The sequence below is a fragment of the Theropithecus gelada genome, chromosome 10, assembly GCF_003255815.1.
Source record: "Theropithecus gelada isolate Dixy chromosome 10, Tgel_1.0, whole genome shotgun sequence".
Lineage (NCBI taxonomy): Eukaryota > Metazoa > Chordata > Mammalia > Primates > Cercopithecidae > Theropithecus > Theropithecus gelada.
The window spans coordinates 63,612,309-63,629,388 of NC_037678.1; the positions used below are offsets into that span (position 1 = coordinate 63,612,309).

General features: G+C 40.6%; 1 protein-coding gene across 2 annotated transcripts in view; it reads right to left on the reverse strand.

Annotated features, from left to right (window-relative positions):
* The window catches only part of DHX35 (DEAH-box helicase 35), a 78,459-nt gene that overhangs the window by 14,760 nt on the left and 46,619 nt on the right, over positions 1 to 17,080 (reverse strand). For both annotated transcript variants that reach the window (XM_025398990.1, XM_025398989.1), the window contains 5 exons: positions 14,264 to 14,388; positions 9,829 to 9,883; positions 5,952 to 6,047; positions 2,980 to 3,074; positions 1,140 to 1,217 (listed from right to left, as the gene is read on the reverse strand). In XM_025398990.1, the coding sequence (XP_025254775.1) occupies positions 1,140 to 1,217; positions 2,980 to 3,074; positions 5,952 to 6,047; positions 9,829 to 9,883; positions 14,264 to 14,388 (449 nt within the window). The remainder of the gene's footprint in view (positions 1 to 1,139; positions 1,218 to 2,979; positions 3,075 to 5,951; positions 6,048 to 9,828; positions 9,884 to 14,263; positions 14,389 to 17,080) is intronic.

A 17,080-nucleotide genomic window follows, 5' to 3' on the forward strand; every position in this document is an offset into this window, starting at 1 on the left:
ACCACTTCTCCATGGGGTTCTTTGTAAATCAATTTTTCTTCTCTGGCATGCTTGAATTTATCACTTTATTATACTAGAGGCCAACAATATGACACTTGCAAATGTAGAAATAATTTACAAATTACTAATATTTGTCCCCAAAGCATGATTTTTCTATCAATAGTATTCAATTTTTTCTGCATTCATAAGTATGATCATTATGTCTTAGAGTAAATTATTGCTGTGGAAATGTACCTCTGAAATTATATTGTAAGTTAAAGTGCTTTTAAAAAGAAAATATAATTAAAGATATTCCAAGAAGGCAACCATAGAATAATACAATGTAGACCTATACCCACTTTCTACTGGTAGAGAAAGCTTCAGATTGCAGATGATACATTGTGCCTGTACAAATGAATTTTAACTGATTTAAGCCATAAGTCTCAATAAGAGGTGAATTTCTTTTTTCTGAAAACATTTCACCGACTGAATCATCTCCTCAAATCACTGGTAAACAAAAATTTAGTATTTCTTCACTTCTAAAAGAGTATTTAAGAAATGAATATTAAAAATCTGAAACACTATACCCTTTCTTTTATGTAAGGTTTCTTTTTTCATCCTTTTCATCACCTTTATTAACAATTTTTTATGAGAACTGTAAGCTGTATTATTTGCTTAGTTTTAAAGAATATTAACAATAAAAAATTAACATCACTTATAGCTAAATATAGGTGGGATATGTGAATATGCACAGATCTCAACTAAATGTCTTCTCATGGCATCTGGCATAACTTTGAAGAGTCAACCCAGGACTACAAGCTGCTCTCAGAAAATGTAACAGAACTTCCTATTCAAATGTTGCCTTTCTGTCTACTACGCGGTGGATATGAGATGACGTGAGGCTGGGCCACTGGCCTGCCACTGCCATCTCCAAGCAAGGGAAAGCAGTGAATGATTCCCATGTTCTTCTCAGCAATACAGCACCACAAACTCAGGCAGAAAGCCCGACCCACCAGTTAGAAGTACTGGCAATAAATCTAAAAGGAAAATCAAGTGCTCTCTTGGCCATTCCTTTACAAACTGAACTTCTGGGATCCTCCTTCCTAGATCACCTCCAGAGGGTGGTGTGTTGAGGTGGCACTTCGAGCAGTTGTGCTTACTTTGATAAATGCTTCATATACATTGAGCATAGTGAGGTGGTCGCCCTCCTCCACAGCAAATTTACGGTGTACTCGAATCTGGAAAGAATAAAGCAACATTCAGAATTTGACTCTTGGCTGGGTGTGGTGGCTCATGCCTGTAATCCCAGCATTTGGGGAGGCTAAGGTGGGAGGACTGCTTGAGCCCAGGAGTTTGAGACCAGCCTGGGCAACATAGGTAAACCCCATGACTACAAAAACTAAAAAAAAAAAAAAAAAAATTAGCAGGGCATGGTGGTGTGTGCCTCCAAGTCCCAGCTACTAGGCTGAGGTGGGAGGATCACTTGAGCCCAGGGGCCATGTTTACACCACTGCACTCCACCCAAAGGAAACAGAGCAAGACCCTGTCTCAAAAGAGAAAGAAAGAAATTGACTCCTGTGAGCCTTTTGCACTGGGAAATAATATTGCATGGTGAATAGCGTGTGGGTTATGGATTCAGAAAGAACTGGTTTGCAGCATCCTAGCTCTGCCATATCCTGAAAGAACGCAGCTTGGTTACTTAACCTTTCTCAGCCTTGACTTCCTTATCTGTAAAATCAGGAAACTAAACCTATCAAGATTGCTGTGGATTAAGATAATTTACTATAAAGTATCTGGCAAAGAAATTTGATAAAGTGTTAGTGTTCTTGTCCCTCTCCTCCTCCAGGTTAATTAAAAACAAAACTAAACAAAAACAGACATAAGCATCTGGGCAAAGAGGCAGAAAAACTTTGTAATCTATAGTTACACAACTGACAAGGAGGATCCCAACAATCCCTAAGAAAGTCTCTCTCTTCCTCATTACACATACAAATTCAGTCCCTCCATGCATAAGGCTCCTGATTCTCTGACTTTCAAACAGGAGCTGACTTTGAACTCATCTTTGACCTAACTCTATCAGCACACCTTACTTCTGAGTATCTAACTCTTCAGTATCAAAACTTCTCCTTCCGTCTTTCCAGTGTTCACTCAATTAGTCATTGCTGATGCCTGCGCCTTAGGTGGGGATTGGATCTCTCTAGCTTATAATGATCCACCTGCAATATCACCATGATGCCGTGTGGTGCCCAGAATTAGCCTGCTATACCCTGGCACCTAACTTCTTATGTCACTAATGTGCCCACCGAGGTTTCTAGCAGAGCAGTCTGAATGACAATTTCCCTGACAGAAACTACAAGTTGGTATTTCCATGGTTAAGGTGTGGGGCTCTGGACTGTGAATCCAGAGCCAACAATTCTGGCGGTGCAACCGTAAATGAGTTATCTAACCTCTCTGTGCCTCCATCTTTAAAACATGATAATAGGCCAGGAACAGTGGCTCACACCTGTAATACCAACACTTTGGGAGGTCAAGGCGGGCAGATCACCTGAGGTCAGGAGTTTGAGACCGGCCTGGCCAATATGGTGAAACTCCGTCTCTATTAAAAATACAAAAATTAGCCAGGCGTGGTGGAGCACACCTATAATCCCAGCTACATGGAAGGCAGGAGAATTGCTTGAACCCGGGAGGCAGAGTGCAGTTGCAGTGAGCTGAGATCATGCCACTACACTCCAGCCTGAGCGACAGAGTGAGACTCCCTCTCAATAAATAAATAAATAAAATATGATAATAATATCTACTTCCCAGGTTTACGATGAAGATAAAGTGGAATGACGCCTGCAGAACGCTTGACACAACATCAAGCACACAATAAACACTCAAAACATGAGCAGATCACATTTGTACAGCTCTGTCTTCAGCAGTTCCTGGGTACAGTTTTGACAAGGAAAGCTCAAAGCGAAAGAGACTGGTACAGACAGCCTGGGGACAGAGCTGACTTACTGCCTGAGACTTCTGGTTTGGGGGGACCACAAAGATATTCTGGATCTGCATCATGGCAGCGATGCTTAGAATTTCCTGAGAACAGCCGAAGTTTCCTGTAAAACAAAAAGCATGTTTGGTTTCAACCATATAATGTGTCAACAAGAAGTGAAAGACATTTTATGATACTTTCCTTGCACCACACTGAAGACTAAGAACATATTTTTTTCTATAGCTTAATTTTTTAAAGTTTATAGTATATAAGCCTGTGCAACATGGCAAAACCCCATCTCCACAAAAAATTAAACAATTAGCCAGGCATGGTGGTATTGCCTGTGGCCCAGCTACTCAGGAGGATTGCTTAAAGCCGGGAGGTCAAGGCTGCAGTGAGTCAAGTTCACGCCACTGCACTCCAGCCAGGGTGACAGAGCAAGACACTCTCTCAGAAAAATAAAAACAAAAAAAATAAAGTTTATAGTATATAAATATTTCACTCAGCCAAATGTGAAGTCCCATATGTAGCCCAGATGAACAGTAGCCTTGAAGGACTCCAAAAAAGGTGTTACTGCCCTCTGCAGCTGAAATATGAGGGACTCTGACTGTAAGCCAAGCTCAAGACTGGCCCCATCACTAAGGGCCGGTCAGCTCCACACCTGCTCCCTACCCTCCTGTGGGAACATCTGGAATCCTGGCAGGAAGTCCGAGAGGGGAAGGGGACAGGGAATGAGAGGCTTGTGCCCCTACTGCTGTTTCTCTGCTCCTGACCACTTCTATGAAGTGGCTTCCTTCTCAAAAGGGTTCATCTCAGCTGGGAAGCCCAAGGCACAACTAGACCAGCAAAGCATGCTGCGGGGCTGCTGGAGCACCTGGAAACAGAGTCGGCAGCAATCACCACTCCAGGGCACAAGGCAAAGCACACTGCACTGCCCGTGTCCCATCTCCCCACTGACTCCCACCTCATGAATGATGCACTTCCCAGTCCACACTTAGAATCCTGTTTCTCGGCCAGGTGCGGTAGCTCACACCTGTAATCCCAGCCCTTTGGGAGGCCAAGGCGGGCAGGTCACCTGAGGTCAGGAGTTTAAGACCAGCCTGGCTAACATGGTGAAACCCCGTCTCTACTAAAAATACAAAATTAGCTGGGCATGGTGGCACACGCCTGTAATCCCAGCTACTCAGGAGGCTGAGGCACGAGAATCGCTTGAACTGAACCCAGGAGGCAGAGGTTGCAATGAGCTGAGATTGCGCCACTGCCCTCCAGCCTGGGCAACAGAGTGAGATACTATCTCAAAAAAAAAAAAAAAAAAAAAATCCTGTTTCTAAATGGAAGCCTGAGGACAAGTGGTTGTTTCAAAACATACTGGGTCTGACTCTTCATAAATTGCCAGTTGATATAAAAGTTAGACAAAAGCAAGAAAAAATTAAACTATCTTTCCTGGGGGTAAAAAAAAAAAATTATACTTTCTAGATGATTTTGATTTCTAATTATGAGAAGACTTCCAGATCTTTTATCCTAGAACTCATGTCCTCACAAAAATCTGAAGAAGTCAAAGAAATTGGAACCCTCGTGTACTGCTGACAGAAATGCAAAGTGGTACACCCCTTAATGGAAAATCATATGGCACTACCTCAAAAAACTAAAAATGAACTTATATGCTCTAACAATCGCACTTCTAGGTATATATCCAAAGGAACTGAAACTGATATTTCAAGGAGATAACTGCATTCCCATATTAATTTCAGCATTATTTACAAAAGCGAAAATTTGGAAGCAATCCAAGTGTCCATTCATTGGATGAATGAATAAAGAAAATGTGGTATATATAAATATGTACACACACAATGAAATAACATGCAGCCTTAAAAAAAGAAGAAAACAATGTCATTCACAACAGCATAAATGGAACTGGAGGACATTATGCCAAGTGAAATAAGGCAGGCACAGAAAGACAAACACCGTATGATCTCACTTATATATGGAATCTAAAAAAGTCAATCTCATAGAAACAGAGAGTAGAAAGGTGATCACCAGAGGCTGGGAGATCCCCTAACTGAAACTAACAAAGTTTCAGTTAGACTGGAGGAATAGGTTTTGCACTGCATGGTGACCACAGTTAATAATAATGTATTGTATATTTCAAAATTGCTAAAAGAATAGAATTTTAACATTCTTAGCACAAATTCTTAGCACAAAAAAATGATAAGTTGGTGAGTTGGTGAAAATGTTAATTTGCTTGGTTGAATCTACAGTGTGTACATAGATTAAAACATCACACTGTATCTCATAAATATATACAATTATTATTTGTTAATTAAAAACAAATTTTTAAAAATTAAAGAATTATCATGATTTAGTAATTCCACTTCTGGCTATATACCCAAAAAACGTAAAAACAGGGACTCAAAAAGATATTTGTGTATCCATGTTCATAGTAGCATTATTCACAACAGCCAAAAGTTAGAAGCAACCAAAGTGTCTGTCAACAGATAAACAAAACATAGTATAGATATACAATAAAATACTATTCCGCCTTAAAAATGAAGAAAACTTTAACACATACTACGACATGGATGAACCTGGAAGACATTATGCTAACAGACACAAGAGAGTCACAAAGGACAAATACTGTGTGATTGCACTTCTGAGGGTTCTTAGAGTAGTCAAATTCATAGAGACAGAAAGTAGTGGTGGTTGCCAGGGGTTGGGCAAGGGAGAGAATAGGAAATTTGTGTTTACCAAATATGGAGTTTCAACGGCGAAGATGGAAGAAGTTCTAGAAATGGATGGTGCTGATGGTTGCACAACAATGTGAACGTACTTTGTATCACAGAACTACACATTTAAAATGGTTAAAACAATAAATGTTATGTTACAGATACATATATACTTTTTCACCATATTGCACCCTCTTCCCCAGGGTGCTCAGAATTCAGGCAAACAACACCTCTGACAGTCCAAATAAAATCAATTCAAGCTATCAGGCTCTACCCACCTGATTCAAGCAGCATTTTGGCAAACATGGGATTCAAAGGAAACTCTGCAATTCTCATGCCAAGCGGTTCAGTCAGGCGACAGTCTTTGTCCAGACCTGCCATAAGAACAACAAAAGAAATCAGAAGGCAGGTACCATTGGGTTGGAAGGCACGTAGTTGTTGAGAGAATAAAAGAAAATATATGCTAAAAAGAAGAAAGTATCCAAAAGGTGATTCATGCACTACCAAACTCCATGACACTAGAGTGCTATTACATTAAAAGAAAAGATCTCCACTGAACTCTTGAATACCCTGTTTTTAAACACTGATACTTTCAAAGACTTCTATTCAAGGACTGAATTATAAGGAAATGCCCTGCAGCCTTCTGCTTGTACCCTCTCCCCAAGCCACAACAGCCTCGCCTGTTCCCACTACTCCAAAGAGACCACTCTTCCCAACAACCTAACAACCGGGTAGTGCCAAACGCAAAGCATCTTCCTGACAGCCTCGGCAGCACTCAGCTCTGCTGGCCGCTGCTTCTTGGAACTACCCTTCGCCAGCTTCTGGCCCCCCACTCTCCTGGTTCTCTGCCATCTCCCTTGTCCCCTCACTGTCTGGACTTTCTTCCACCTCCAGGACAGGACTGGCCACAGATGTGCCAGGATGGCATTGATGACATCCCATGTCCTGTGCCCTTCTCATACTACATGAGTGATATGGTTTGGCTGTGTCTCCACCCAAATCTCACCTTGAATTGTAAACATGTCAAGGGCGGGGCCAGGAGGAGATAACTGAAACACAGGGGCAGTCTCCCCGTACTGTTCTCATAATAATGAGTAAGTCTCGCAAGATCTGATGGTTTTATAAATGGGAGTTCCCCTGCATAAGTTCTCTTGCCTGTTGCCATGTAAGACATGCCTTTGCTCTTCCATGATTATGAGGCCTCCCCAGTCATGTGGAACTGAGTTCATTAAACCTCTTTCCTTTATAAATTACCCAGTCTTGGGTGTCTCTTTATTAGCAGCATGAGAACAACAATGAGCAACTACGAGGCCAGCAACCTGGAATCTAAACACTAACCCAGATCCCTCTGGTGCCAACACCAGCCCTGTTCATGTGACTGCCTCCTGAGCATTTTGCTGAACTGGGCTGACTCCTTCAACTCCCCAACTGCCCTCCTTGCGCTCTAACACTCGCCAACATCCAGGTATTGGACTCCCAAGACCCCCAAGATACAGACTACTGTTTTACTACTTAAATGCTGCAAGACCTCAGAGTAAGGCAGAGTTCAGTAAGACATCTCTTTAAAGGTGATAATTCAGCTTGAAATTAAATGAAGCTGGGGGGCTCCCTCTACCTTTTCCAGCTTATTTAGGCTATTGAAGAAATAGGAAATATTTTAAATTTCATTGTTTGACTAGAGAAAAACCATCCCAAATAAAAATTCCTATGCTGTCAATATTCTCTCATCCTCACTATAGATCAGCCCAGGAAACATGCTTTCGGTTCCTATTACATGCTGGAGAAGAGGGTGTGGAAACCTCCAACACACATTCACTCCAGGTTGATCTTATGTAAATCCAGCTGAAGGTCTTTTAAATCACTGGAGCTCTTTTAAATCAGTAACTGGCTATTCACAGAGAAGTAAAATCAACATAATGAATGAAGATGGACCCCTACCTCACTCCACACCGAAAAAGTAACTCAAAATGTATCAGACCTAATGTAAGGGCCAAAACTATAAAACCCAGGAGAAGATCTTAATGACTACAGGTTAGGCAAGTTTCTTAGACATGACACCAAGGGCACACGTAACAAAAGAAAAATATAGATAAACTGAACCACACAAAAACTTAAAATTTTTGTACTGCAAACAATACTAATAAGTAAAAAGTAAGTACATGTAAGTAAAAAGCCAAACCACAGAAATGGGAGAAATATTTACAAACCACATATCTGATAAGAATACGTGCCCAGAATATATAAAGAACTTCAACTCAATTTAAAAATACAATAGCACAAATAAAAATGGGCAAAGGATTTGAACAGACTTTTCTCCAAAGAAGATTTACAAATGGGCAGCAAGCACATGAAACGGTGCTCAACATCATGACTCATCAGGGAAATGCAAATCAAAACCGAGATACCACTTCATACCCACTAGGATGGCTATAACACAAAAGACAATTACAAGCATTGGCAACAATGTGGAAAAACTGGAACTCTCATACATTGCTGGTGGGAATGTTCACCAAAACCATATTTACATGCTAATATTCATAGCAGCATTATTTATATTAGCCAAAAAATGGAAACAACCCAAATATCCATCAACCAATGAATGGATAAAAAATATGTGGTATATCCATACAACAGAATATTATTCAGCGAGAAAAAGGGATAAAGTACGAATATATGCTACAACATGAAGGAACCTGGGAAACATCTTACTAAATGAAAGAAGCTGCTATGGTTTGGATGTAGTTTGTCCCCACCAAAGCTCATGTTGCAATTTGATGCCCAACGTGACAGTGTTGGGAGATGGGGCCTAGTGGGAGGTGTATGGGTCATGAGGGTGATCCCTCATGAACAGGTTAATGCCCTTACCCAGGTGAGTAATGGATTAGTTCCCACGACAGCAGGTTCTTAAAAGAGCCTGGCTTCCTCTGTTTCTCTTTCTGGCTTCCTCTCTTGCCATGTGATCTCTGCACCTGCCCACTCTCCTTTTGCTTTCCACTTTGAGTGGAAGCAGGCTGAGGCCCTCCTCAAATACAGCTGCCTAATCTTGGAGCTTTCAGCCACCTGAATCGTGAGCCAAATAAACCTCTTTAGAAATTACCCAGCCTCCGGCATTCTGTTACAGCAACAGAAGACAGACTGAGACAGAAGCCAATCACAAAAGTCCACATATTATACAAATTCATTTATATGAAATGTCCAGAAAAGGCGCACCTGTAGAGATAAAAAGTCTCTATAGAGATGGAACCAGATAGTGGTTGCCCTGGGCTAGGGGACTAGGGGGAAAGAGAATGAGAAGTTCGGCGCTAATGGGTAAAGATTTCTTTTTTGGGTGATGAATATGTTCTACAATTAGACTGTGGTGATGGTTGCACAACCATGAAAATATGCTAAAAGCCTCTGAATTTGTACACTGTAAACGAGTGAACATACATAAACTATACTTCAATACAGCTATTTAAAAAAAAGTAACACTCAAAATAAATCTCAAAAAGCAAAATCTCCACTAAAACTTAATTCCAAATTGGAAATTATATTCATTTGTGGTACCAGTCACAGAAGAGACAGTACTCCCTGAAGAGGTGAATTCAGACTATGATTTTCTCTATGTCAAGATAAATGCTATTAGGGTTGGTACAAAAGCAATTGTAATAACATCTTTAATCAACAAGTGAATAGAAGTTCCCCCATAACATCGTGTTTCCTTGCCCAAACAATACTAGAAGCTGATAATGTCCCCAATTCTCCACAAGTAACTTCAGGAATGAAATGAAGAGGATTTAGGGAGAGAATACTGAGCCATGATTAAGGATGTGGTCATTAGGTGGAGAAAAAAGGTCTGGGGAGGTAAGATCTGACATCCTGGTTGGCAACTGCTGATCTCTAGACGTCTCTTAGGAGTGTGGCTCTGGTGATTCTTTTTAATAGCTTCTGACGAACTGGCATGTTTTATATATTGGCTGTCACAATCAGCTTTCATCTAATTATGGTCCCAACTTTCTATTTCAATAAAGTATCATTAAGGGGATTATATATAAGGGGAGAACCAATCCCATTCCTGAAGATACTAAGAGCCCTAAAGTGAATACGACCTCACTTTTAATATCACAAAAGAGAACACATAATAACAAGAGAGAACGATGAGAAAAACTGGCATACCTCCCAGAGCATACAGTAACTCCAAGGCTTGAACCATCGACTGTGCTGGAGGGGGCTGGAAAAAACATTTAAAAATCTTTCTAAATCAATTTATTTGAGCAACAAACATTAAAATTTGGCTGTTTCCTTTTCAAATCCACTCACCCCTCTACCATGCCCCATTCTTCCCAGCCTCCATGTTTCTGTTCATGCTGTTGGCACTTCTCAAAATGTCCTTCCTGTTCTTCCAGGCACCCCTGTACCGCTCGGCCTTTATGGCTCAGCTTGATGAAACACTTCCCTTCAAAGCGCTCCCTCATCCTCCCCTCCATCAGATGTGACAGGTCCCTATCTTAAACTACCTCTTCATGCCCCAGAGACCCACTTCAGGCCCCATGGTGGGTAAATAACATACGCTAAATTTGTTTTTTCTTAATCCCTGTCTGGAAACTGCAACATATGTTGAATTTGAATTTCAAAAAATAATAGTTCTAGAGAACCTAAAGTTCATAAGCAAAGCTGATGTAGTCAGCCTCAGTCTGATTTTCCAGATCTTTACCTCCTTTTCTTCTACAAATCTTGACTGAGCACCTAAGTGCCAGGCATCATATTTTTTTCTCTCTAAATTATGTGGTTTCTAATAACCCACGTAATAAAAATTATAGTACGTTTTTAAACTGCATAGCATGTTTTCTAAATGCATTTTTTTTCTAAATTCACATAGCATTTTTTTATAATTGCATTCACATAGCAAATGTATTTTAATCATCACGTTGTTTTAGCTCAGTTTTACAGATGAGTAAAGTGAACTGTAATAAGGAAAAGACATCTGAACAAGGTCATATAGGCAGTTGGTGGCAAAGCTGAACTCAGGCCTCATTTTTCCCAGTCTACCTCCCCTACTTTGTTTGCCAAAGACCAAAGTTAAACTATTTTAAACGTTGTAGTGACTGAACACACAGGTGAACACACTCACAAGGGCAGGAACTAAACCTATTGGATTCATTACACAGAGAGGATTCAACAAATCAACATTGAGCAAATCATGTAAATGATCCACTAGCCCTTCCTTGGTGCCTACAACATCTTTCTCTACAAAGAGGCAAAACGGACAACACCTAAATGAAGGAACTTAAACCCTCTGGGATCTTTTATACTGAGAGTGGATGAGATAACAGGAATAGCAATCTCTGAACTAGGCTTTTAACAATTACAGAAAAAACTAACAAGGTCATCTCTGACTCAATTCCTGGCCCGATTTCCAGTCAATTAACAAAAAAAACTTATCCCCCTCCCCACAAAAATCTTATCCATAGTATTTTCATCTAATCACATTCACTAGTATTTCTCTATGACCTCAACTGATTTGGGATAATACAGAAACACTGTTTTAACATATCTGGAATTACTGTGTATGTATAGTTTTAGTGTGGTCTTCTCACTACATGTTTTTCTGTTTTCATTGTTTCTTGCACCCATACAAACTTCACAGTAACTACTTGGGATGGCTGCATAATACTCGATGACGATCATACTCCATAAAGAAGTCAATTTTCTTATTGCTGGGCAATTAAGTTGTTTCCGGTTTTTCACCATTGTAAATAACATTGCTAAATATACAAAATTATATGTACTCTGTAATTTCAACCATAAAAACCACAATTTCAGGGGATAATAACCACAAGGAAATATGTGAAAATAAACTTGTATGTACTTTTTTTCATTTTTCAACTGTTCTAAAGTTTTGCGATAATTTTCATTATTTATATTTTTTAATTTAATATAAATGCTATAAGCATTATCATATATGTAAGCTTTTTTCTTTTTCTGAATTATTTTTTCAGCAGAAATTTTTATGAGAAGAAATAGCAGGCATTTCTACAGCTCATTAAATGTCGTCAGAAAGTCCTCCATGGGGACAGAAACAGTATAACATGGGAGGAATTTACTTTCCCAAATTGTGGCAGTTTTGGATTTCACCATTTTTCTTTATACTTAATCATTTAATTAGTGTAAAGTCAACTGCCCATGGTGGCTCACACCTGTAATCCCAGCACTTTGGGAGGCCAAGATGGGCAGATCACCTGAGGTCAGGCATTCAAGACCATCCTGGCCAACGTGGCAAAACCCCGTTTTGTACCAAAAATACAAAAAATTAGCCGAGCCTCGTCTACTTGGGAGGCTGAGACACGAGAATCGCTTGAACCCATGAGGCAGAGGTTGCAGTGAGCTGAGATCACACAACTGCACTCCGGCCTGGGTGACACAGTGAGACTCTGTTTCCAAAAAAAAAAAGAAAAAAATAGTGTAAAGTCATCCTTTATAGCTATATCAACGTGCAGTCACCTCTCTCCTAGAGAAGCTCAACATGTCCTAATGATAGTTACAATTTGAATTTGTGCTGTTTTTTTCCTTTAGCTTTATTTATTGAATATTTACTGTGAATGATGTACATATAAAAACTCTTCGTATTTTTTGAGATACTGATCTGTCATTTCTGTCACTGCATGTTTTTCTTTAATTTTACATGTGGGGCTTCTCATAAGCTTTTAAATTGGCACATACTGTTCATCTTTTCTTTTTTTTTTTTTTTTAAGAAGGAGTCTTGCCCTATTGCCCAGGCTGGAGCGCAGTGGCACAATCTAGGCTCACTGCAACCTCCGCCTCCCAGGTTCAAGCGTTTCTCTTGCCTCAAGCCTCCCAAGTACCTGGGACTACCGGCGCATGCCACCATGCCTGGCTAATTTTTGTATTTTTAGTAAAGACAGGGTATCACCACGTTGGCCAGGCTGGTCTTGAACTCCAGACCTCAAGTGATCCACCTGCCTCGGCCTCCCAAAGTGCTGGGATTACAGGCATAAGCCATCACGCTCAGCCTGTTTATCTTTTCTTTATAATATCTTCTACTCTACACCAATAAACAAAGGGTCCATTTTCCCTATACTTATAGTAAGGTAAGTAGACAATTTTCTTTGGGAGAGTTGATATTTGTATGTTCTAGTCTTTCATTCACCTATTTTACCATCACATATGACATTAGGGACTTTATGATCCAAGAATCCAGACTTGTCATACCATATACAGTTGGGAAAAAACAAAGTTCCCAAATCATAAAAATTCTAGAAGAAAGTATGAGTGAATACGTATTAACTGACCCAAATATAAGAAGTATTTCATAAGCACAAGAATAACCAAAGAGGCCGGGGGTGGTGGCTCACGCCACCACTGGGCCTCTTGGGAGGCCGAGATGTGTGGATCACCTGACCTCAGGAGTTCAAGACCAGCCTGGGCAACAAGGCAAAACCCTGTCTCTACTAAAAATACAAAAAATTAGCCGGGCGTGGTGGCACACACCTGTAATCCCAGCTACTCACGAGGCTGAAGCACAAGAATCACTTGAGCATGGGAGGCAGAGGTTGCAGTGAGCCAAGATGGCACTATTGCACTCCAGCCTGGGCTACAGAGTGAGACGGTCTCAGAAAAAAAAAAAGAAAAAAGAATAGCCAAAGAAATCATAAAGGCAAAAATAGATTACTGTGAATATGTTTAGAATGTCTACACATTAAAAAAATAAAATAAAATACAAATAGAAAATATTTGTAAGAAATATTATAGACAAAGATTAATGTCTTTAATATTCAAAGGACTCTTGAAAATCACTAATAGACACAAATTCTAACAGATAAATAGCTTAACAATTCAGAAAAAATACAAACTGACTAATAAATGTTTTTATAAAAAGCTACCTTATGAGAAATTTAAAAATAATTATAATAAAGGTAATTTCCCCCCTCTCTCTCTCTGGCCAATCAAGTCAGCGAAACTAAAAGAAGATAACATGGCACAATGGAAGTACCACAAGGTGGGCATTCATGCACTGCTAGAGTTGACATTGGTAAAGCAATCTGGCCACGTAACAGGACCCTCAACAGGACTATGGCTCTTTGACCTAGTCATTTCACTCCTAGAAATCATCTCAAGAAGCAATCAGATACAAGGGTCTTCCTGCAGCTCTATCTAAACCCTTTAGGATCCCCTAGTCATGGTACTCCTGCATCTAGGCCTGTACAAAGACTAGCTGTCCTGAACTCTCCACTCCTCCCAACCTGGTGAGATCCTATTTGGGTTTCAGGTTTCACCTGGGACACGACTGACTAAGGTGGGGGCACTTCCTCTGTCTCTCAGAGCCCTGGGCACACTGCTCTGTAATTACCCACTTACTTGTCTCTATTCCCCAGCAGACAAGAACAGGAACTATATAAGAACAGGAATTGAGGCTACCTTGTCTGGCTGTTTTCCCCTACGTCCTGCACAGGGCCTGGTTGCAAAGCAGACACACAACACATGACCTGAGTAGGGAAAAAAAAGAAAGACAGCATGCCCTACGACAGTGTCCTGACATCCCCCTGTGAGCTCCCTAGCCTCCCTATGGCCCCAGACAGCAGGCAGGACTTACCGACATGAAGTGGAACCTGAGGACATTGTCAATTCCTAGCGCTTTCAGCTGCAGGATGACAGGTGCCAAATTACTACGCTGCATCTCAGGAACCGTAGACTGAGGCAACTTGTCAAAGGCTTCCTCTGAGGATAGGAAATCAGAACTGTTTGGGACCAAATGTCACAATCAAATGCAATCACTATACCAAGGGACAAATTTTCTTCTCTATCTTGAAAAAGAAGCTCTAGGATTCTAGGAGCAGATGCACATGATAACATGATATAAAGTTATTTTTATACTTAGGAAAGACCATTCTATTTTAAAATGCCTTAGATAAATATATTTGAATACACCTTTATAAAACTTTTTCTTTTTGCTTTAAAATGCTGTTTTTTTAATGTTTTTTGTCAGCAAAACATTAAATCAAACCAGTAAGTATTTGCTGAACAACTCTATCAGTTCCCAGTTGCCACCATCTCTGTTTGGAATAAGTCAAGGAAGCAAGAGCTTCACATACAAGCAAAGAATAACCTCAAGATAAATCACCAAAATATAACGAATGACCAAATCTTATAAAGAGCAAAAATTGTCCAAATCAAAGTTTTTAAATCAACGAAGCAGGTACACAATATCGTTCCCAGAATCCAATGCTGCCCCAAACCAAGAAATGAATATTTACATGCCCTGCCAGGAAAAAAAGGTGACCTTACACAGGAAAAATCATCCTCAGACACAGAGATCCCAAGACAGGAAGGGCAGAAAAGGAGGGGGAAGGAGAATAGACTTTGGAAGAAGGCCTTTTTATAAAAGCTAGGCAGGAAGGGTGGGGAAAAAAGAGGAAGAGTTTAAATCATTTTCATGTATATTCAGAAAGCTTAAGGATTACATAGAGAATGCTCCACCCACCAAAATCTCCCACATCAGTCAACATTTTAACTGATGCACACCCTTCGTAAACAATACAAGGGTGACCCAACTTCCATTAGATCTTAAAGCTTTAGTTAACCAGAAAAAAAAAAGTGCCTTGAAGAAATACCACTGTCCCTGAAGAACTTCAAAAAGGTTTTCTTTGAGAAAATAGACAACCAATATTCTGTGGACTAACTGATACAAATTGGGTCTAACTGGAAGGTTCTGGATGACGGCCAACAGCAAGAAGTTCCAAACGAGATACTTCAACAGCGTTTGGGGTACAGCTTCTTGATAATATAACCCCATTTTCCAAGCACTCTACTGACCAAGGAGAAACAAAGTTATCACATAAGAGGACCACTCTGCCGAAAAGCTCACAGGAAGTGGGTGTTTCCTGAAAGTTCAATGACATGCAAGTTCTCCTGAGGACTCAAGTGTGTGAGGCATAGGGCCAGAAGCTGTAGGAGTCGCAGGCAATCCCCTTGAAAAGCTTCAGTGATATGCAGGGGTCTGGGACCTGGACCAGAAACAGTTGACCCTCAAGGAGAAATAGGAAAAGTCCCAAGGAGTGGTCTTCCCAAAGAGAAATGGAAGCTCAGGGAAGGAGGAAGCAGGGTGGCTGGAAGAAGGCCTCCAGGGAAGCTGCATGTTGCCATTTGAGGGAGGATTTGAAGGACAAAGAGGATCTGTTGGGCAAAGAGGAAACAGCCCAAGGAAAAGATATCAAAGTGTTTCTCATGCAGAGAGCATGTCGTGTAGTTCAGCTGGGAAGCAATGTGTAGTGGTTAATAGGAGAAGTAAGCTGAGGAAAATTCCTGCATGGTTTGAGAAACTGTGGAGGGTCTGAGCATGTGGCACCCTGTTCAAAGCAACACTTTCTGGAGGCTCCTGTGGAAGCCTAGAGGCTGGATACCAATGTATTCACTACAGTCAGGGGCCCTCCCTAACCCAACTTCCACTAAAACTGCTCATGCAAAGAGATTCAACGACTTTTCACCCAAACCCACCTGCCTATCTTTAGTCTGTGATTTCTTGGTGCATGAGATAATGCTGGCCTCTATAAAAGTAACTTGAGCTCCTTAAAAGTTAAACAAAATTACATATAACCTTGTAATAGCCAAACGAATTAAAAACACCTACTCAAGTACATGTACCTGCAGGTTCATACGAGCACTGTTCACAGTAGCCAAAAGGCAAAAACAGCCCAAATATCCACAACTAATAAATGAATAAACAAAGTGTGGTTTTGGCCGGGCGCGGTGGCTCAAGCCTGTAATCCCAGCACTTTGGGAGGCCGAGACGGGCGGATCACGAGGTCAGGAGATCGAGACCATCCTGGCTAACACAGTGAAACCCCGTCTCTACTAAAAAATACAAAAAAAATAGCCGGGTGAGGTGGCGGGCGCCTGTAGTCCCAGCTATAGGGAGGCTGAGGCAGGAGAATGGCGTAAACCTGGGAGGCGGAGCTTGCAGTGAGCTGAGATCCGGCCACTGCACTCCAGCCTGGGCGACAGTGCGAGACTCCCTCTCAAAAAAAAAAAAAAAAAAACAAAGTGTGGTTTATCTGTAGAACAGAATATTAGTCAGTAATAAAAAGGAATTAAGTACATGTTACAATGTAGATAAACCTCAAAAACATTATGCTAAAAGAAGCCAGACACAAAAGGTCACATATTGTATGACTCTTCACATGAAATATCCAAAAGAGAGAAATCCATTGAGAAGAACACAGGTTGGTGATTTCCAGGCACTCGCAGCCAGAAAGAATGGGAAGAAACTGCTTAATGCATAAGGGATTTTACTCTGGAGTGGCTGAAATGTTCTGAAACTAGATGGAGGTGGTGGTCACACAACATTGTGAATTTAATAAATTGTTCACTTTAATTTGGTTAATGTTGTGTTACATAAATTTCACCTCAATAA